General features: G+C 37.6%; 1 protein-coding gene across 3 annotated transcripts in view; it reads right to left on the bottom strand.

The window, feature by feature from the left end:
- Window positions 1-1,514: 1,514 nt before the first annotated feature.
- The window catches only part of pax7a (paired box 7a), a 62,665-nt gene continuing 41,678 nt past the window's right edge, over window positions 1,515-22,501 (bottom strand). For 2 of the 3 annotated variants that reach the window (XM_084395733.1, XM_084395734.1), the window contains exons 8-9: window positions 7,251-7,500; window positions 1,515-4,300 (exon numbers count right to left, since the gene is read on the bottom strand). In XM_084395733.1, the coding sequence (XP_084251859.1) occupies window positions 4,185-4,300; window positions 7,251-7,500 (366 nt within the window). In that variant the 3' untranslated portion in view covers window positions 1,515-4,184. Of the gene's footprint in view, window positions 4,301-7,185; window positions 7,501-22,501 lie in introns of all 3 variants that reach the window. The other variant, XM_084395735.1, reaches the window with a different exon arrangement.

The raw sequence follows: 22,501 nt of genomic DNA, 5'->3' as shown, positions 1-22,501 counted from the left end.
GCACATGCACATGCTTTTTTATTTTTATTTTTTATTTTACCAGTTCTAAGTAATAATATGTACAGTATAGGTGGCATCCACCGAAGGAAAACTAACAAGCTGACAGACCATAGATGATTTAAAGAACAGATCTAGGGGAACCTACTCTGATATTTCTGGAAGGAATGGAGTAATCTTATAGTTTCTAGAAAGAACAGAGGGTGCAAACCTCATCAATTCAACGTGACGTCACACCCTGGGAATGCCCACATGGAGGGCAAAACCATTAAGTGAAAGAGTGATGTTAAAAGATCAAGTTAAATATACACCATATTGATGATGGATATGCAGACAAGCAGATGAACCCATATAAAAGCAACGCACAAAGTTTCATGTTAAGTGTTTCTGAGACCTAGACTGTTGTCCTCTGTAGAGGACATTATATTTGAGACCATACAGTAGATGTCGCAGATTTAGCTCTGGATGTGCTGTAAATGTTTGGAGGTTTCATCATGACAACTCCCTCTCTATGGTCTTTAAAAATGACTGACATTGACTGAATGATCACATTTAGAACTCTTGTGGAATTATGATAATATTTTGTAATTATCATTTCAATTTTTTTTTTTTTTTTTTTTTAACAAACTGTTTGTCATGAATAAAAAGGTTGCGGTTTAAAATAAGAATATGACTTTCCGTTACAAAACAGGGCATCGATTTCAACATGCTGGAAGCCCTAGGACTTACACAGAATGTTTATCAGGCATTTTGGGGAGATATGTGAATCTGGAAAGAAAATATATATTAATATTTCTATGAAATATGAGATATTCTTATAAAAATGTTGCCAAGTTATTACTCCCATTATTAGGTACTCTTCTTTTTTCAGTACACATTGCCCCAAGAACACATTAATATGCAACTGTAAAAAATTAAAAAATGTTTCAACTTAAAAAAGTAAGGGTTCATGCTGCCTAAAAAGTTTAAGTTTAGTCAAACTGAAATGAGAAGTTGTACCAAGTGACAACTTGGATATTTAAGTTGACTAAACGTAAAATTTTAAGGCAGCACGAACACATCTTTTTAAGTTGATTTTTTTTTTTTTTTTTACAGTGATATGAAGTACAGAATGGGACTGCCCATTTATCACCATGTTTATACACATATTGAATTAAGTAAAATAGTATATCAAATAATTTTGTTATATCTTTCATAGCATTGAGAATCATCTTTATAGAAAGTTTGGTTATAGCCTGCAACCTAAACATTTATTAAATAATAAATATGAATAAAACATGTTAAAACATTGTCTTTTTACATTTTTGAATAAATGAGTTTTAGGTAAATGCAATATGGCAGAAGGTGATGTATATGCACCCAAAACTTGCATTTTATTTTTTTAGAGGAATATTCTTCTAAATATCCATTGCTTGAAACAGATGGAAATCGAGTCATGTGACTGAAAAATACTATGAATTACTTTGAGTTTCAGTATCAAAGTTGATCATTATTATTCATATACTCTCCACCTGGATGAAACAGAGAACCATATAACTACAAAATGTATGTTAACAGTGTGCATATAGACGTCTTCAGTTCCAACAACAACATTTCTTTGCATTCTTTAAACCACAGAAAAACATGGAAATATGCATACAAATATAATCTAAAACCTTTTAACATTTTTGTTAAGCAAACTCAATATACTTTAAGACAAACTCTGGAAACGGAACGTTTGATCCTTATTTCAGTTTTAGATCTTTAATTGATAACATTTACGCCAGTGTTACAGTAAAGACACCAACAGGCTGAAGGTAGTAAATACCAAATACAAGGTTCCCACTAAAGCTACTACTTCATACAGCAGAATAAATTATACCATGGTAACGTACACACATGCTGAAAGGAAATGGGAGGAAAGCATAAACACAAATGCTAACGAAAGCAGGTCCCCAGTTTGACGTCCCAGAGGGGCATGATGGATCATATTTTTAATATCCAAACGTTGATTAACAAAGGTGTTAGCCGTGGACGCTCTATACTAGAAGTGATTTGAGTTTCATTGCTCGTTTGATGAAGATATCGACAGCTGAAAGTGAAGGGGACGGGGTTTGGGTCAGGTGGATTCATTAAGAGCTCTGGTTCGCTCGAGGATTCATTGAGTCAGAAGCAGTCAGTTAGCACCAAACACTGCTGTGTTTCCCACAGTCCGTTAAAATGAGCCATCGGTCACTTCCATTGCAAAGTTTCAGCTTCCAAACGGTCCGAATGTCAATATTTCATCTTGGATCCACAAATGAGAAAATCTGAAGCACAGAATCATATTACGCAATACGATTCACATTCCATTCAGTTTTAAGTGTGAATGTCTTTTATCGAGAGCTTCTCACATACACTTTGAATCCTAAGAAAAATGATACATAATAACTATTGAAAGCAAAGAAACCAAAGCAGTAAATAGAAACACAAAATTACAATATAAGACTTACAGATATCCCCTGCTTCATCTACCACACAACACCTTTTCTGTTTTAGTATAAAACATATTCTTTATAAACAAACAATAAACGATCTGCTTCATCTACTGTACAATTCCATTTATGTGTCAAAATGTCACCTGCGAGTGCTACACGAATGTCGAACGTTCACAACTTTTTTTTGTACAAACTTGTGAATGCAAGAGATCTTAATTACAGGAGCCCTGTGTGTGTTTTTGTATCAGTTTGTAATATAAAAAAAAAATTAAAAAAAGGAAAACCGGAGAGAAAAAGAGTCACCAAGAAAGAGGTTAAGGAATGTTGTCAAAATTATACACTACCATTCAAAACTTTGGGGCCAGTTAGACTGTTTTGGGTTGTTTTTGAAAGATATTACTAATTTTATTCAGCAAATATGCAATAAATTGATCAAAAGTGACAGTAGACATTTATAGTCTTAGTTTAGTTTTCTATTCATCAAAGAATCCTGAAAACAAAATGTATCACGGTTTTCACAAAAATACGAAGCAGCAAAAACTGCATTCAACATTGATATAATAGTAAATCAGCAAATCAGCATATTAGAATGATTTCTGAAGGATCATGTGACACTGAAGACCGGAAGCTTTGATCACAGGAATAAATGACATTCTAAAATATATTCAAAAACACTTATTTGAAATCGTAATAACATTTATTGTTCTTACGGATCACATAAATGCATTGTTGGTGAGCATAAGAGACTTCTTTCAAAAACAGCCAAACTTTTGAACGGTAGTGTACTTGGTCTAAAAACCACTTGTGCATTTTAAGCGTTCTACATAGTTAATCAATTGTTTGCATTGCTTAACTCAAAATTATAATATGCATGTTTGAAATAGTATCTCTTGACTTGATTTTTTTTGTCTTCTATAGTTCGAGGACAAAGTGTTGCTTCTCTCTAGAAAATTCAAGAATAAAATTCACAATTGTTTTCCAAACAATGCTTGTTTTCTTCCCCCCCCCCCCCCCCCCCCATTCCCAGATGATCACTATGGACAAAACGGGCATTTGGGCGAGAGGAAAACGCCTGGTCCTCTAAAAGCACTGCTAATTCCCGGCAGAATGCCTAAAGCCAGACTTCCCACAGAGTGGCCAGGTTTGCATGGAATGTCAAGTGAAAAATGAAGGCGGAGAAGGTCAAACCGCTCGGGAACATTACGGCTCTCGGGGTGAGGGGAACCTGGAAAGCGGAAAACCAGCAGTCACACTTTCAACACACACACTAGCCCACTGCTAGCATTTCACGTAAAAAAAAAAACCCCATTGTGTTCAAATTATTACAAAATGCTACGTGTGGATCTTGAAACAACGAAACGAAAACAATAGTTACGATAATCATAATTACAACAACTGTAAGGGCAATCGTAATAACAATACCGATAGAAAACAAGCGAGATTATCCGTTGTAATGACACTGATTCATACACAACTATGCACAGCAAGGTGAAAGTACGTTTTGGAAAATGGCTGGGAATGCGTTCTTGCTGTCCGTCGAACTGGTCCTCTTGTCCGAGTTAGAGGTCCACGACGAGCCCAGAGTCACGAGAAGGTCACGTCAAATGGAATGGCAAGAGTCTTGTCTTGGAGATCTGAGAAAAACCTCTCGCACGCTTGTGCCGGCTGACGCGGTGAAGAGCTCCAGCTGGTCTCAGGAGGTGTGTGAAGGTGTGTGAAGGTGTGTTTGACTCAGTAAGCCTGTCCTGTCTCCACCTGGAGGAGTCCCAGCACTGCCGAATGATCACCCAGCTTCATCCTTCTCTGAGTCGACAGACTCACATTCTTGGCCAGATAGTCCACAGCGGCTGTAGGACACACACACACACACACTGGCATGAGCAGGAAGTTCCACATAAAAGCAATCTCACACCAATTTATGCATTAATAAAACACCACTAGCATTCGGAAGGTCTTCATTCGGCTTCCTTCAAATGGTTTGTTTCAACGAACCGGTGCAAAAACTGTCCATTGTTAAAAACACGAACTGTTGTTTTATAAAATCACACAAACACATACAAAATCACAATGCTTTTTAATGTTTTTACCGTAAAAGACCCAATTATGCTCACAAAATGAAAAACAAACAGTGCCAAATGATTCTATTTAACATGTTTTAATACCAAGCACAGATTTTTACCTTACACTCTAAAAACGCTGGGTTGTTTCAACACAAATTTGGGTCAAATATGGACAAACCCAGCCATTGGGTTACATTTTTTAGTACAATTTTTCAACCCAATGTTTGAGTTTGTCCATATTTAACCTAAAATTGGGTTAAAACAACCCAGCGTTTTATAGACTGTATGCTTTGTGAATCCATTTAATATTTTAGTAATTTTGTTGTGCTTTAGTTTTTCAGATTTATATTTAGGTTTATTTTTATTTGATTTGTTTTAGTTTTAGCAATTGTATTATTTCAACTTATTTCAGTTGATGAGTACAAGTCTTCAAACTACAAGTTTTTTAAGGTTTTCATTTAATATTGTTATTTTATTTTATTTTGTTTCAGCTTTATTTCTATTATTGAAAGCCATTTTTAATAGTTTTAGTTTTAGTTAATAACCGAATCGTTCAAATAGAACCGACTCATCATACGAATGACTCATTTGTGATTCAAACATCACTTCACCAACACAATCCATCACATGTGTAGAACAACATTACACGTTTAATACCGTCATCGGTCACTTTTTTAAACCTCTGACCAGAGTAAAGAGTAATGAAAGATAATGCACACACTAAATTGAGCATATAGCCATTCAAGGGCCAAAGAGACCGAGAAGGCCTGGTGTCATTCATTCAGCTCTCTCTCTCTTTCTGTGAGTGTGTGTGTGTGTGTATGTGCCAGTCTTTATTACACTAAGCGTTTGAGATTTCATGCTTCATACTCGCCTCATTTTCAGCAGCTCTCTCATCTGACTCATTAAACAGATCAGTCCTCTCAATCTCACTCATAATTAACCTGACATTCGCTCGTCAGATCTCTTCAATCAAGCCTTCTGCACCTTCTGATGGACCTGACACTACTTCACACACATTTATCTGAAGACAACCCATAGACCTCTGTTGTTCGTCCCTCATTATAATGACTCCAGACAGACTAACCCAAACTACACCTTAAGAGAAAACTTCATGCATTTTTAACCATTTTTCCCTTTGAAGACACCCTTAAAGAGAGTTTTGCTAGATTTAGATAACCTCCACACTACCATTCAAAAGTTTGAACACAACTGCAATATGACGGACATATACTTAACGAAACACACAACACACACATCTAATGGTGCTGGATAGAAGCCAGTGACTTCTGTGACAACATCAGCCTCTGATTATGTTAATTCAATCAATCAATTCTTTCCTGTCCTGAAGCTTGTGTGTGTGTGTGTGTGTGTGTGAGGTGACTAAAAGGACATTAGGACCCTAGGGGTGTAAAGTGGCCTTTGAAGGGCCCGTTTCCCAGTCGAGGGAAGAGTGCTGTGACTAACAGAGGAGCCCGGGGCCGATGCCGGGGTCTTTATCAGGAGCATGTGTGTGATGGGCACAGGGGTCAGAGTGTCCTGAGATGGTCAGTGTCGGGCACTGCTCAGATGCACTCAGATGGGCATCAGTGTGATAAAACAACAATGGCTTCCCTACTGAAAAGATCAGCATGTGTTTTGTTGGTGTTTTGCATATAGTAAAAACAGCGATACTGTGAAATATTATTACAATTACAAATAACTTATTTGAATGTATTGTCAAATGTAATATCAAAGCTGAATTTTCAGGATCATTACTCCAGTCTTCAGTGTCACATGATCCTTCAGAAATCATTCTGATATGATGATTTGCTGCTTAACATTATAAATGGCTCAATGACCAATTCCGTGCGGAATAAAAGTTTACATTTCTTTCAAAAATAAAGAATAAATACAGAGGCAGTTTACAGAAAACAAGTAGCTTGACTTTATTAAGCCGGATCTCAAATGTGCTACATGGCTTTTGCACCAAACACAAGCTAAAGTAGACGATTCAAAGGTTTCATTACTTTATCACAACAATCTAAAAAAAAGCCTAAACACTTAATGGTCCATAAAAGGTTAAAAGTTGGGGGTCAATAAGATATTTTTGACAGAATTTACAACATTTATTCATTAGGGTGACAGTAAACACAATCATAATGTTACAAAATATTCCTATTTTAAATATTTGTATGCTGTTCTTTTAAACTTTCTATTCATCCAAGAATCCTGAAAAACAAATCACGTGCCCAACAGAAAAAAAATAAGCAGCACAACTGATTTCAACATTGATAATAATCAGAAATGTTTCTTGAGAAGAAAATCATAATTTTAGAATGATTTCTGAAGGATCATGTGACACTGAAGACTGGAGTAATGATGCTGAAAATTCAGCTTTGATCACAGGAATAAATTACATTTTACAATACATTCAGAACAGAAGACTATGGAAGCTTGTTTCTGCCATGGAAGAATAAAAAATGTAATTGCAACTTTTTATCTCACTTGCAATTTTTAGAATTGCGAGATAAAAAGTGACTTTTTAATTTTCTATTCAGTGGCGGAAAACACGCTTCTATAAGACGGTTTCTTTAATATTTCACAACATTACTGTTTTTACTGTATTTTTGATTAAATAAACCCAGGCTTTGTGAGCAGAAGAGACTTTCAAAAACATTTTAAAATCTTACCGGCATTTACAACATTAGACATTGAGTCATATATACAGAGTGTTTGATGGCGGGACAGTACGTACTCTGGCCGTACTGGCTGTACTGGTATCCAGCAGTGACGGGGTCCACGCTGTAGCTGGTGGCGCTGTATGTGGGGGGACAGTAGGACTGGGACGAGGCCAGACTGTCCACACTCTTGATGGTGTCTGAACGCTGGCTACAGCTCGCTGAGATCGAGTTAGACGCCTCCAGACCACCGTGGAGAGGAGAGATGGAGAAATCGTGCTGAGACTGGGACGGGACGGCACTGGGGTTACTCAAAATACTCATCACCTAGAGAGACACAGAGACAGAGGCGGGAGTTTAGAGACGGATCGCAGGTTTGCATCTAATTCTGCCCAAATAAAGGTTCATTATTCTCATGGTTCTATGAAGAATATTTAATGCATACACATTTCTATATAACAACAGGGTGCTTTAGTGGAAAAAGGTTTCATAGATTATTCAAATTCTTCACAGTAAGAAAAACTAAATGTTCCCCTGAGGCAACAACATCAACAACTCCGTAGCGTAAAGGTTGAGAAGTGCCTGGACTTCTATTGCTGTTTTCCATGTTCATGGAGTTAGTTTGTGGAGTGAGTAAACTGTGTGTTTACATCTGGTGCTCTTCGCGTGCCGGTCAAAAATGACAGATTTTTTATTTGATTTCAATGAAATGAATGATATTTTAGTTCGATAATGTTTTTTATTTAATATTTTGTAATTTTAGGGGATTTTATGGGACTAAATTATAATATGTATGCTGTATTTATAATCCATTTATTAACTTTTTGAGCATATACCTGAAAATAAAAATTTCCAGTTTCCAAATTTAAGTCGTAAATTTCAGCACGGACTTAAGTTTGATCTCTTTTCAAAGACGACACTTGGCAGGTTATTGCTGAAGTGAAAAAAGTTTTAAAAAGTGAACTTAAAAAAGTTACAGAATTTTACGTTTATTGTTATGAAAAATGCACAAAAATACTATTTTTCATTTTTATATGAAATATATATTTTCAAAAACAGAAAATCAAAAAGAAAATCAAAGCCATAAATCTAAAAAAAGTGGGCTTTCAGTTAAATTTTGTTAGGCCGCAGTACCAAAAGTTCTCCCATTCATTTCCAATATTTTTTGTGTGTGTGTGTGTGTGTGTGTTCACATAGCAAGTGCCAAAACCTTTACCAAGTTTCGTACCATTCCGATGAAGTAATAAATTCAACAAAAAAAAAACTTTTTGACTGAAAAGCACCAGAGAGTTGAAAATGGCAGGTGCCGGTGTTTCAGCCAGTCAATGTACACACACATCACTGGTAGATCCTGTTGTGCTGGGTTAGACCCTACGAGCTAATTTAGTCCCCCCAAAAGTCGTCAAAGAGTGGGAACCTCTGCCAGTAGTTATAGGAACTATGAAAACACTCCCCCTCGTCTAAAATGACCAATAAACCACAGTTGGCTTTTCTGCAACCATTACACAGCAGAATATATAGTAGTGCTCAAATATGAGGTCATTCTCTGAGTGCAAACGGAGGGAAGGGACAGAGAGTGAAGCACAGCGTCCCAGAGTGATTCGAAACGGCCGGAGAGAGTGATCCAGCAAAAGAAAGAGACGGGGAGCGAGGCCAGATCCATCAGACCCCTGTACCGAGGCCTCCAGCACAACAAGCACTGAGGGAGAAGATAATCCCGCCCCCAGGCTCCAGAAACACCCCCACGCTCATGAATAATAATGAGCAGCGGTCTGAACAGAGCCAAGTACGTGATCCCCCATCCCGAACACATAGGCCCGGCTCTATGTGTCAACTAACATTGATGTGAGCTCAAGCAGCTTGTTTATCTGTTTGTGAATTGAGAAACAATGGCTATTACAAATGCTGGGTTGTTTCAACCCATGTTTGGGTCAAATATATACAAACCCAACAGTTGGTTTACATTTATATATTACATTTTAAACCCAACAGTTGGTTTTGTCCATATTTGACCCAAACATGTGTATTATTCATTGGCAAACTCAATCAATGACTAAGATTGACCTATTTTGACCCACTAAATTCATCAATATGTGTATACCATCAGAATTTACTGTACATATTGTATTCCACAATGCAATGCACCTGACTTGACCCTCCATTCCTAGTGTCAGGGAATGAACCGGAATCGATAACAACCATGATTTTTTCATGATTTCTACAATCATTACGGCATTAACTAAACATGCATATTAGTAAGATCAAGTGACAACAACTACTATTATAAAGTATACAATTTCACACAATGGACGGCATGCATGAAACACAACCCACATTTTGTGTCAATCGTCCATAAAGCCACTGGTACATAAAAAACGTACACAGGAGTGATTTTATGAGCAATTATCACATAATAAATAAATAAATGTTTTTATCACGTAATATCCATTTAATAAATATATAATAATACACCTTTAATAGGCCAAAAATAAAATAAAAATGTTTTAAATTTAAATGTAAAAATAGCAAAATATAAAAAAAATATGATGATGCATACAAAATAAAATAACAAAATATTTAAATTTAAATGTTAAAATAGCAAAATATTACAAAAATATGATGATGCATACAGTATGCAGGAAACTGTATTAGTATTTCATTGCAAAGCGGTCAATTTAGTCAACTATATTCTAGCTATGCTGCAACATAGAAAAAGGGTCTGGTCAAAAGATCATGCAAGAAAACTTATGTAAAAAAAAAAAAAAAAAAAAAAAAAAAAGAAGCATAAGAGAGAAAGTTGAAATAGTGTTTGGGGCTGGAGAAGTGTTTTCCAGGAAGCCTCACACATGGTCTTCCCTCTCAGGCGACAGAAAGCATCCTTCCCAGCATCAGGTTCACGTTGCGTCTCGATACGCTACGCTGCCCTTTGACTCCCTTTGGCTGCTAAACCAATTAGACCATCACGGAGCTGGTTAAACACACACAGACGTGACACAAACCCATACATGTGTGAGTTTAAACGCAGTTCACATCAGCTAACCAAAAAAAAATCAACCTGCAAAACAACCGCTTGCGCTCGGTGACGACGCGGCACACGCGAGCGGACCGGGAACATTAATCGCATTATGATAAATATTCCCAAAATGTCTTGCAGGAAATATGGAAGACTTGAGGCACATCGGACGCATAACTCTGGTTAGTGGTTTCCTCAAGCTAATTCTATCAGTATGGAAACCCCTTCCACGCACATGTGACATGCATCCACATAAGTGGGAGATTCATTGCCGTGTCTTTATAAGAGACACATGAGATGTGGCCATATGGCTGGAAGATTCATACGTTTCCTGATTACAGCAGATTAGTGAATGGAAAGCACAAGTAGCCCTTGTTGGTGGCCACACGAGGGGGCCGTGACGGCAGCTGCAGGGGTGGGACAGATTTAGTCAACGGTTAATTGAAGCTTGATTACACTGCTTCCTTCTTTATATGCACATTAAATTAAAGCGGCAGACAATCAGGACTGACTCCTCTATCAGCGCTTCTAATTATAAAGCACCAAATTCCAGCAGCGCTTCCTCAACAGAGTCGCATTGACCTCCTTTAGAGAGCGAATGAAGGGAAATCTCTGGACCTTTGCTGGAAAGATAGAGCTGTTATTTTTTCACATTTTGTAATGTTACACTCCTCATTTACTTAAGATAAAATACTGGTCTAGTGCTGCATTCACATCACATTGTAGAAAGCATCCTAAACGGCTCATAATATAATTGGGGGTGCATTTCACATTAACAAAAAGGTATGCTCTCTCAATAAATGCACTGTTTTCCCTGGTGAACTTGTGAACTATGTTATGGAGCAAACTGTTTGCCACCACACACTCTGATTTTGCTATGGATCAGTCCTCAATTTCACAATTCTGATGATTTCAAACGCTACACAGAAACATTGTGCAACAGGCATGCTACACACTAGAAAAAATGGCTGTATACTTGATTTCAAAGGAGAATCCTAACATTAGCATCTCGCTAAGCTAATAGAAGCGATAATCTTAGAAAGATGCACAAATAAACTTTTGGACTAGTCTTCTCAACTATAAGGACATAAAATGCTGTCTAGGTAGGCAGCTCAGTAGGATTTGGAACAAGGCTAATTATTCAGTCATCCTTTTTTTTGTGTGCGATATGTGTGAATGTTTCATGATACAGCAAAAACGGCAAAAAGTAATATTTTTGGCATTATCTTCACAGCTAAGCTGTGTGTTTATTGCATTAAGAGCTCTCCAAAAAGGTCTCTGGCAAAACATCTATAACATACTGAAATATTTATCGGTTTATAGGTCGTATTTAGTGACGACTATACTTTTGAATGCATGGACATCAGTGAGGAAAGGACTAGTTATGGCATATACCAACGGGACTATGCTAACCAGCCAAACCTTGACCTCTATAGGACTCATTCAAAGCACAAGGGCCAATTTAGAGACGTTGGATGCATCATTAATTAAACTGACCAAAACATTTCCTTTGTGTTGTTCTGTGTTCAACTGCTTTTTAAACTGTTATACACACTGGGAAACTGTGACCTTGACGCACCTTGGCCAGAAGAGGCGTAACCGCTGAACTTCGCTGCAGGGGAAAGATTAAGCTCAGCTGAGATTGTATTACAAATCTACCCAACCCAGAACATTAACGCAGCTAAATAAACAAAAATCAATATCATTCAGACTATTAATCTGATATGGGAGTGTGTGACATATCAGACTCCGTGGCAAAACAAGCACCTCCGGCAAACGCAGCCTGTAGTTCACCAACTAAATAAACCCTCATTTCACATACTTGAATCCCCCCACCCCTCCCAAGTAGACTATACATTTCTTTCCTTTGTTTCTCTATTGGACTATATCTTCCGCAGCGCTTTTCTGGTTTGTTGTGCGTCGTGTGCGCGGCAGATAATGGAAGTCAGGGCTCCAGTGTTTAAAGGACACAGCCCACAGGCAATGCCTTCCTCTCTCCAAATAGATTACTCCATAAATAATAATAAAAAACTAATTAATTCTCCAACTTCTGAGACCCTCCAGCCTGAGGCGGCGCAAACCCAGAATTGTAAATTGATACAATGTGCATCCTTTCAGATAAACAAATAGTGCATGTGCAACACACTAAAAGGGATTCTTTCATACCACTCTAATTTCCTTAACAGTCAAATTATACTTTTTTTTTTTGTCTGCTTAAATGTACGACGAGTCCTTTCGTGTTTAGTCAAGCTCTGGAGAAACAGCTCGACAACTGCGGAGCTAAAAGGAATCTGTCTGGTGCAGATGACAATGTTTCAAGAGGCAATTTTCCCAAAAGCCAAACATTATAAGCTCGCGCTACAACTGCACATGCACTCGATTTTACATGTTCACCAGAAGAAAAGAAATAGCACTGGAAATGAATCTGTATTGGAAAACGGGACTCTTACTTCCTCTATATTAACGTTATAGCTATTCATTTGTCCTTACTAGAACCTTTTGGGCATGAAGTGTTCTTTAAAACTGAGTCAAGAACCCTAAAGTTCTATATAGAACCCTACACACATTTGCACTTCCGCAACATCCAGCAATAACTAAAAAGATATCACAAATATATTTTAGTGTCTCTTTCTGACCTCTGTTGTGTTATTACAAATATGACTCTGGTGGACTCTGGTGATGATGTGATGACGTTCGAAGCACAAACAACCCACGTGCTGGGTCAACCGATGTATGTTGGGTTGGTGGATTTTTGACTCAACGCATGAGTTGCACAAAATAACCCAAATTCCATATAAATAACCCATAATGGGTAAAACATTTCATAACCCAGCGGTTGGGTAGATGAAATAACCCAACTGTTTTTAAGAGCTTGTTGTACACGTCAAATTAAATATGGCATCTACTTAGACTAAATCTGATCACCGAGCTAAAAAACAGATGTACAACATTTCAAAATTAAACATACTAAATATACTAAAGATAAATGAAGCAGCAGCAGATCCGAAGAGAGAAACGCAGGGATGGCAGACAGATAGAGAGGATTTGAGGAGGGGGTTTGGAGAGACAGGGTTTTTTTTTTTAAGAGTACAAAGACTCCAGTAGGACTGAGTTTGCCTTAGGGCCAGCCTGCCAACAGAGCAGATAGCACAGGCCTCTGCACCCTCGCCAGGCTCTCGGCCAACACACACACACACACACACTACTCTTAATCTAGCCCAGAGTGGATTAGAGAGTTCCTCTCACCACTAACTTCCCCCAACCCTAATGCCCTCCAGTGGTACCTTCAAGTTTAGTACAGGTCAGGAGGGCAGACGGAGGGGAATAAGCCCACTCAGTGTGTGTAAGTTATCTGAGACTGACAGAATATCATCTCTTCCCTTCACAGATCTGTGCGACTGATAGTCGCCTGCACTGGAAATCGTGAGCGGTTTTTCACACTCCTGCTGTCGATTGTTTGTCTATGTTTCAAAGGACAGTCCTGGGGCCAAGATTATGGCAAATAACGTTTTCTGCAATTTATCAACCCCTTCGACTGACACCCATTCAGGATTACTGCAGAGTAATGTAAAATGGAGAATCTTGGGAAATAATTCAGCAATCAATTTAGTGAAATTATGAAAAATGTTTCAGGTATGCCAATGTCAATATTTAGTTTAATACTGCAATTGATTTAGACCAACATATTGGTCAGTTAGATCAATTCGTTGTCTAATATTTTTCAATTTTTTATATTTTCGTCATCAGCCAATACTCGCGACTTGGTCATTTAACAGAAATGTTAATTCTTACTCATGTCTGTTACGAAATTCACCAAGAGCCGTATCAAATAACATCTAAAAAAAAATTATATTTAAAAACAAAATTTGTATTAAGTTTATTAAGTTTTAAATAAGTACTGAGTAATATTTATTTGTAATAAATATAATAAAAAATATATATATTTAAAATATTTTAATTGTAAAATTTTTTTTAAAATTTTTTTTATATTTAATACTTCATTGTTGTAATTTTTTTATACTTTATTATTGTAAATAGATATTGAGTACCAAATAATAAATACAACTTTTATTGAGTTAAAAAACAAATGCTAAAAATGTTAACAAAACATTTGTTTATAAGAAATATTAAAATGCTTTTTAATATAAAATATTTTTACTGGCCACCCATGCTTTTATAGATATTTAAAAACACATTTCAGGTTGACAATTAATCATGGTCAATTAAAGTAATATAAATTATTTGGGGGGACATTTAGAAAAAAAAAATATATATATATAATATATAAAAAAGCAATATATATACATATAATCCACATGGATTGGCTTTTTAACAAGACTATGGTTTAACCGCTCTCCTACACTTCCCATAGTGGTGCTCATCTGAGACAAAATGACTATTTAAAAATAACAGTGGTTGCATAAATTCAATTAGAGGCTTTTGGTCACGGTGGAAGGGGAGCGAGGGCCAATTAAGCAGCCTGGGAGCCCTGAGCCAGCCTGACTGCTGACACAGAACAGATGACGGGGCCGCTCGCTGTTCACAGGCGTAATTGGCCAAAGCACATTAATCAAAACTGAAAAGAGGCTTCTGAATAGAGAAGGGAAGGAGAGAGATACGAGGAAGAGAAAGAGGGGACAGAAATTGGGGAGTGGGGGTGAAAGTGAAATGAGAAAGATAGAGAGAGGTGAGAAAATGAAGGAGTAGAATACAGACATGCGACATGACACAACTAGAACGTTCCTGTTACAATAAACGAAGCGTTCTAGCTTTTGCAGTGCAGAAACAGTAGCTCTGTTCCAAAACGTAGAGCAACTGCCTAAAGAGTCAGTAGCGTAACCAAAATGGAACATAACAAGTGACTGATTTGGAACACTCTACAATTGACTTTCAATAGAGTTTAACATTAGCATTTTTCTAAAGCTCAGTGGGTCACTTTCTTCTCACAGAAAGGTGTCCGGTTCGAGTCCCGGCTGAGTCTTCTGTGTGGAGTTTGCATGTTCTCCATGTGTCTGCATGGGTTTTCTCCCGGTGCTCCGGTTTCCCAAACAAAACCCCCCAAAAATGCAGTATAGGTTTGAATTGGATTTGAATTGGAGATGCTAAATTATCCATAGGTGTGAATGCGTGAGTGTGAGTCCCAAGCCAAGCAATGGGGAGTGTTTGGGGAAAGACCTGGCGACCTATCCCGGAAAACACATCGCCAAGAAATTCATGGATGACCCAACGCTATCTCACGACCAATTCGTACAAATTCGTACGAGTGATTAAAAGGTGGCTAATTCGTACGTATTCGTACGACCTCACTCGTTCAGTTTGTCTAAACCCATGTGATGGCTAGGTTTAGGGGCGGGGTCAGGGGTAGGTCATTCGTACGAATTCATATACGAATTTGGCAACTCGTAAAATACGTACGATTTAGCAAAAATCATACAAATTCGTAGTGAGGTCGTATGAATTGGTACGAATTAGCCACCTTGTAAAATTCGCCCAGAGAATCACCAAGAGTCGACTGAAAGTGTTAATGAATGATGATTATTTTACAGATTCCCCCTTGGATGACTGTTTCCACAGTGCATTCTGGGATTGCTGACTTTGAATCATTTTCCTTCAAATGCTGTCTAGGTAGGAGCTAGTTTGAACCAGGGCGGGAGGTCCTCTGGAGGAGAAGGGAGCGTGTGATAATCCTGCTCAATTACACTCTGATTGACACTGACAGAATCTGGGCTCTGACATACAGGACACAGAAGAAAGCCATTATCGGCTGCTGAAACAAGCTGTCAGTCCTCAGAGGATGTTTACTGTACTAAATAGTGTGCATATGCTCTCTACCTCTCTCCTCTGGTCAGTCACACCTCACGTCAGCAAACACACTGACAGCCGCAGACAAACACTGCTCAGAAAGGCTTCTCATGTAGGCATGCATGATATACTGGCGTTCACATCATATCGGCCAGGATTAGGGCTTTAAAATTATCACTTGATTAGGCCGACATTGGAAGCATACAAAAACAGGACTTATTTCTATTCAGTCAGCACACTATTTTTTTTTTAAATATATATATATATATATAAACATAAGCATGAATATTTTTTTTCTACTGTACATTATCATATTTTGATACTTAGTGTGCATCAGTAAAATTCTAGATTGGATCCTTAGTGTCCATTTACAGACAAAAATTTTTTTTACATCATTATTGGTTATCGTAACATAATCTGTTATCAATATTGCACCAAATTTCTATATTTCTACATGGGTGCATCTATCTCTGGTCAGATACATTCGAAAACTGATCAATAACTAATAAAATAAACTTGTGTAATATTTGGCAAAATCATATAAAATTTTTGCATTTTGTATTGCCCAGAATTTATATATTTCTACAATGGTGCATCTATAATCTGTCGCTGTACATATAAATAAAATAATTAAAAAAACGGACCAATAACTGATCATTCAGTAACTGAAAATAGGCTATAAACTTGCATAATATTGAAAATAATTCAGCATATTGTATAGCCCATAATTTCTATATTTCTACATCTCTATTCTATCTCTAAGCGTGTTTTCATAGAGATAAGCAAGAGATAAACAGATAAATTCAATAACTGATAGAATGCCAGAATAAGAAGCTTTTATATTTACAATATAAAAAATATATATGCATCGCCGATAATAATAAAAATGATTATTTTTGCACATTGTATCACCCAAAAGTCCTATTTGAGTGAATCTATCATTTAAAAAAGCATAAAGTCAGTGTTTTTTCATACTGACCTGACCTTATACCGTATTTTAAATATCCCCACAGATCATGGCCGCAGTCTATCAGCTAACTGAAGGTTAATATGCCTTCTGTTTGGATGCACTGCAACGTGTGGAGTCACAATAGTCTATTCTTCTCCACTGATATGCTTGAGTGAGTATGGGATGGATTCAGCCACCAGGAACAAGCCAAACCACACACACACACACACACACACACACACAGAAACGCACACCAAAGCTCTCTCAGAGAGAGAGAGAGAGAGAGAGAGAGAGAGAGAGGCAGGCAGGAGGTTTGTTTGCTAAAATCAGCAGGGGATCAGCCCAGTGAAAAATGTCAGGTCAAATTGTTCTTGACAGTGTTAATATCTGCACCTCACAGCAATAATTACATGTAAATAAATAGCGAAATAGTGCTCAGCTGGAGTCTAAGAGGAAAGAACTGCTCGTGTGAGATAGCCAGCTGAGACTCCAACCGCTTACAGGCTCGTTTTACAGAAACTGAGCCAACACGAGAGGAAAAATAGACAAACTCAACTGAACTTGGGGTTTGCTAAGACAAGCATCACTTTTATTATTGCTTATACTTAGAGTTAGTGATCTGAACAAGCCCTATTAAATATTAACCCTATAAAGCCTACACTGTTAGAAAAATCTGTAGAAATTACAGTATTACTGGCAGCTACTTGCCAGTAACTTACTGTAGATTTAAATTTATGTTATTTACTGGCAACAATTTGTTCAAAATTAAATGAACATTAAACATTAACAAGTCTTTATCTTTACAGAATAAAACTAAAATAACAGCCTCATGCAAAGCATTCTGGGAACCAAAATCTGAAGGAAAAAAAACAGAAAAAGGTTGATGAAGATTTCTGGTTCCCAGAATGCTTTGCATTAGATTGTTATTTTATAGTTTTATTCTGTAAAGACAAAGACTTGTTAATGTTTAATGTTCATTTAACTTTGAACAAACTGTTGCCAGTAAATAGCATAAATTTAAATCTACAGTAAGTTACTGGCAAACAGCTGCATAACTACAGCAAATTTTTTACAGTGTACTGCATCATATGTGATATGTGAATTTCTAAAGCCTCTAATTTATCAACATGATCAAAACTTTGCTTTAAAACCTGTTGCACACAATCTACAGCATGTCTTCTGTCGTCTGATTGATAGTTTAGACATTTTTAGCAAGTAAAAGGCGTTTTAGTGTAATTGTAAAAGAGCATTCCCTCCCCCTCCCTTCGGCTCGTGGTTCTCGAGTCAATTTGCTGTGAAATCTGCACTGATTTTTGTCAAATGAAAGAATAACTTTCATATTGTTAGTAATATTTCAAGATGAACACATACTGGACTGAAGCAACTTGGGTTTGCTTGAATATCAATACATAATTTTATTTTATTTTTTTATTTTTTTGCCACCCACAATAATAAATAGAGCTTTGATCATAAAAATAATTATAATAAGACATATTATTGGGATATATAGAGTGACAACATATTTATATATTAATTTTGTGTAAGTAGTCTGTTATGTTGTTATTAAGATCTATAGAAATTTCATCTTAGTTTTTGACCATAAAACTGCAGTATCTGCATCAAAAGAATATTTTCTGTTTTCCTCCTCAACTATGAGCTCAATATTCTCTCTATATCATACTATATGAGTCATAAAAGCCTGAAGCATCAAACATGATGGGCAACTTTTTTTTAATACTTTGTCTAATACTGTTCCATTAAAAACAAAAATCTTATTTCACTGTTATTTCACATGTCAGGTTTTACATGGTTAAACTCAGGTGCGTAACTGTTTGTGTTACATCATCACAGTTCAAATCATTTCCCCAAATCACTTTTTCACGATCACACGCACACCTTTCATCTAGATGATAAAATGGGTGAAAAACAACTTTCAGTGAATGAGTGAGACCAGAGCATGGAGACGACAGCTGTCCCATGATGCTGCCAGTGTCCCGGCTCAGCGAGGGTCAGTGCGAAGGCAACCCGAGAGGGTGCCGGTGTTTGGGTGTGTGTGGTTGGCATGGCGGGTGTGAGTTCGGTACACTGCTCATTGGAGTATTAATCACACCGGTGCACCTGTCAGAGTGGCATGTGGAACTAACACGACGCACATTTCACTAAGACGACATCCAAAAAGCCAAGGGATACCGAGGGAGGCTTATCTATGTCTGTTTAACCCCACGGTGACCCTGCAAAACCTCACCGGGCAAAGGTTACCTGGCAAAAAACGCCTTCACCTGCTAATAGGTGTTAAAATCCACTTTTACAACAGTGACAATAAATTGTAGCGGCAGCAACCAAAAAGATACCGAACGTGCCTCTGAACTTGATACGCCTAAGCATCGTAAATAGTGTTTTACTTGTAGCTACAAACGTTTTTGGACACTTGAGCCACCCTTAGAAATGTTTGAATGTTAATGCATTGAATATCAGGGATCATTTCTCCTCACTAACATTATTTTTCTTCATAATGTCTTTTAATCAGCTGGTGTTTTGGTGATTTTTTAGCGGATGTATGAAGTCAGTTCTCCTCGAGTTCACACAGATGTAGTTCAGCACATTAGCTATCAACATAATCCACGAACCACAAACAAACACAGTCACACAATACTGACTGTCTTCATATTAAACACTACACCAGCTGTTTTAGCATTTCAGATCTTTTTATCTAATGCAATGACATTCAGACATTGAAAGAGTGTTCAAATACTTCGTTGGGTCACTATATATAAAAAAAACTACAACTACACTAAAAATGCTGGGTTGTTTCAACCCATGTTTGGGTCAAATATGGAGAAACCAAACCGTTGGGTTAAAACAATTTAATTTTTTTATTTAAACCAATGGATTGGTTTGTCCATATTTGACCCAAACATGGGTTGAAACAACCCAGCATTTGTTAGAATGTAACAAATCTAAAAAACTTCAATTACACTATATGAAATATAATAGATTTGGCCTCTGCTAAAACAATAAATATAAGTCGTTCAGCATGTTGTGGTCTCTAAGTAATTGACATAGAAGATATGATCGGTGCATTTGTGTCTGTGTGTGTGTGTGTGTGTGTGTGTGTGTGTGTGTGTGTGTGTGTGTGTGTGTGTGTGTGTATGTGGCTATACGCTCTCCATTCTCCATATTATGGGCATTTCCAGTTGCGTGGGACACACGGCATATGAATTGGTCTCAGTCGTTCCCTCCTTTAAATCCCTATCTCCTAGGATTTGCTGAAATTTATATTGGCTGCCTCTGCAAGATAAATGTAAATCGCATTCCCTTATATTTGCTATTTATCAGGATGCGGCAGCTCACTTTCGGCAGGGGAAAATATCTCTCACCCGCATACAAACAGCCTTGCATTTAAATAGCATTTTTATTGTCCGCCGTAGCCTTTCATCTGAATGGCGGGAAAAGCGTCTTCCTCTCCAGGGGAAGGAGAGGGAGGGAAAAAGAGAGACCAACACAGAGTTGTCTTGAGCAGCCTTGAAGGAAGCAAACGGGGAGGAAAAAGTGCAGCGAAATAAATAAATAAAGAGCAGAACTCTTTTTCTTTGAGATGAGAGAGAATGGCAGTATTGGACTCAACGGGTGACTGCTAGAAAGCCAAAGATGGAGGTTAAAGAACACAGACAGGCGTGACCTGAACTCATGAGAATGACCACCTCTGAAAACACCTGACCGTTATATTCTTCTGAACTAGACTCTTCAATTAGACACCTACTCTTTTTTGCATTTTATATATATTGTAGTAAATGTGAGTGTTTTTGTGTAAACCCACCGTCACGATGCTAGAGTTTTGTGAGCGGCTCCCAGTTTATAAGATGCTCTGAGTGGTTTCTTTCTGGTCAAAACTCAAAAGTCAACCCTCAAGTCTCCATGACATTCAGGTGCCTCCTTCAGTCCTAAGTCTGACTGATTTGAGCATCTTTTATATTCAAAAGCTCAGTAAACATTTTTTTTTTTTTTTTTTTAAGAAATCTCTTATGCCCACAAAAGCTGCATTTATTTGATCAAAAATACAGTAAAAACAGTACCGATGTGAAACATTTTTACAATTTAAAAGAGCAGTTTTCTATGTGAATATATTGTAAAATGTAATTTATTCCTGTTATCAAAGCTGAATTTTCAGCATCATTACTCCAGTCTTCAGATCACATGATCCTTCAGAAATCATTCTAATATGATGAGTTGATGCTCAAGAAACATTTCTGATTATTATCAATGATGAAAAATGTTGTGCTGCTTAATATTTTAGTGGAAACTGTGATAGGCCTACCTTGCTAGCAGGATTCACTGACGAATAGAAAGCATTTATTTGAAATATAAAACTTTTGTAACATTATAAATGTCTACTGTCACTTTTAATCAATTCAATGCATCCCTGCTGAATCAAAGTATTATTTCTTGAAATAAATAAATAACCTGACCCCAAACTTTTGAATAGTAACATATGTGCCAAAGTGTATGATCTGCAAAAATCAGTGCTAAGTTTGAGAAACAGAATAAGTGACCCTAAAGAACGCTAAAAGTTCCATTTGGAACCTAAAAGAGTTTTACTCAGAACTTTTTTAGCTTCCTCAAAGACCATTCTAATGTACTGATGCTCTAAAGAACCCAGAAACCATCAGACCAACCTGAAGAACCTTTACAGTATAATGAAACATTAACAACGTTTGTAAGTACTAAAGAAAGGTTCAAGGGCCCTCAAACCAGTGTCCAAGTATATGTTAGAAAAGATATTAACCATCATGGTTTGACATTGGCACAATCACTTTCCATTGTCATCAGGCCTAAGACTACACTTACACGTAATGTCTTCTTCAGAGCCGTAAGCCTTACACCAAAACTACAGCTTTTGTTTTTTTTGCCTGTGGCGATGATGTTGGCTGTCTGATGTTCTTGGCAGCTGCCAAGCAGGTTTTTTTTTTTTTTTTTTTTTTTTGGAAAGCCTCTTATAGGTCTTTTCCATTACTGCCAAATATAAACAGTATCTGGGCTTCTAATTATTAAGTATCAATTCCCCCTCTCGCAGCGAGCGCGCGCGGGGTGCGGATGAATGCCGCGCGCTCATCCGCTTTGATTCGTTCGTCGGGAGAGCGTGCCAGCTGACACGGTGCCCAGTCTAAGGCTTAATGCACAAGTTTTTAATAATGTGTGGGACTACATGCGTCTCAGCGGCTCATTGATATTCACGTGCCTAATGTCTTGTCAAAACTGCGAGGCGAGGGAGCCGGCAAGAGAAGCGAGCACTTTAAATTTCTGAGGTAGGTTTCTTTCCTTTTTAGTCAACGCCAGCACAGGGTTCTTAAACGTAATTCATCCCCTTTTTTCCAAGAAGGACTAATGGAAGAGGGAGAGGGTTGAAGCTTCTGCGCGCTTATCTCTGTCTGACAGTCGCGAGCAGCGGTTGGCGAGGGCTGGTGTTAGCGCGATGCTGTGCGGTGCGGTGCGGGCGAGCAGGCCCGGGGACAGGGATCAAAGAGAGGCTCGGGTGAGCGCAGTTTCTCTCTCTGATCCCTCCGGTG

This window comes from Rutilus rutilus (genome assembly GCF_951802725.1).
Source record: "Rutilus rutilus genome assembly, chromosome: 22".
Taxonomy (NCBI): Eukaryota; Metazoa; Chordata; class Actinopteri; order Cypriniformes; family Leuciscidae; genus Rutilus; species Rutilus rutilus.
The sequence above is the reverse complement of the archived record's forward strand: the minus strand, read 5'-3'. Positions and strand labels throughout refer to the sequence as shown.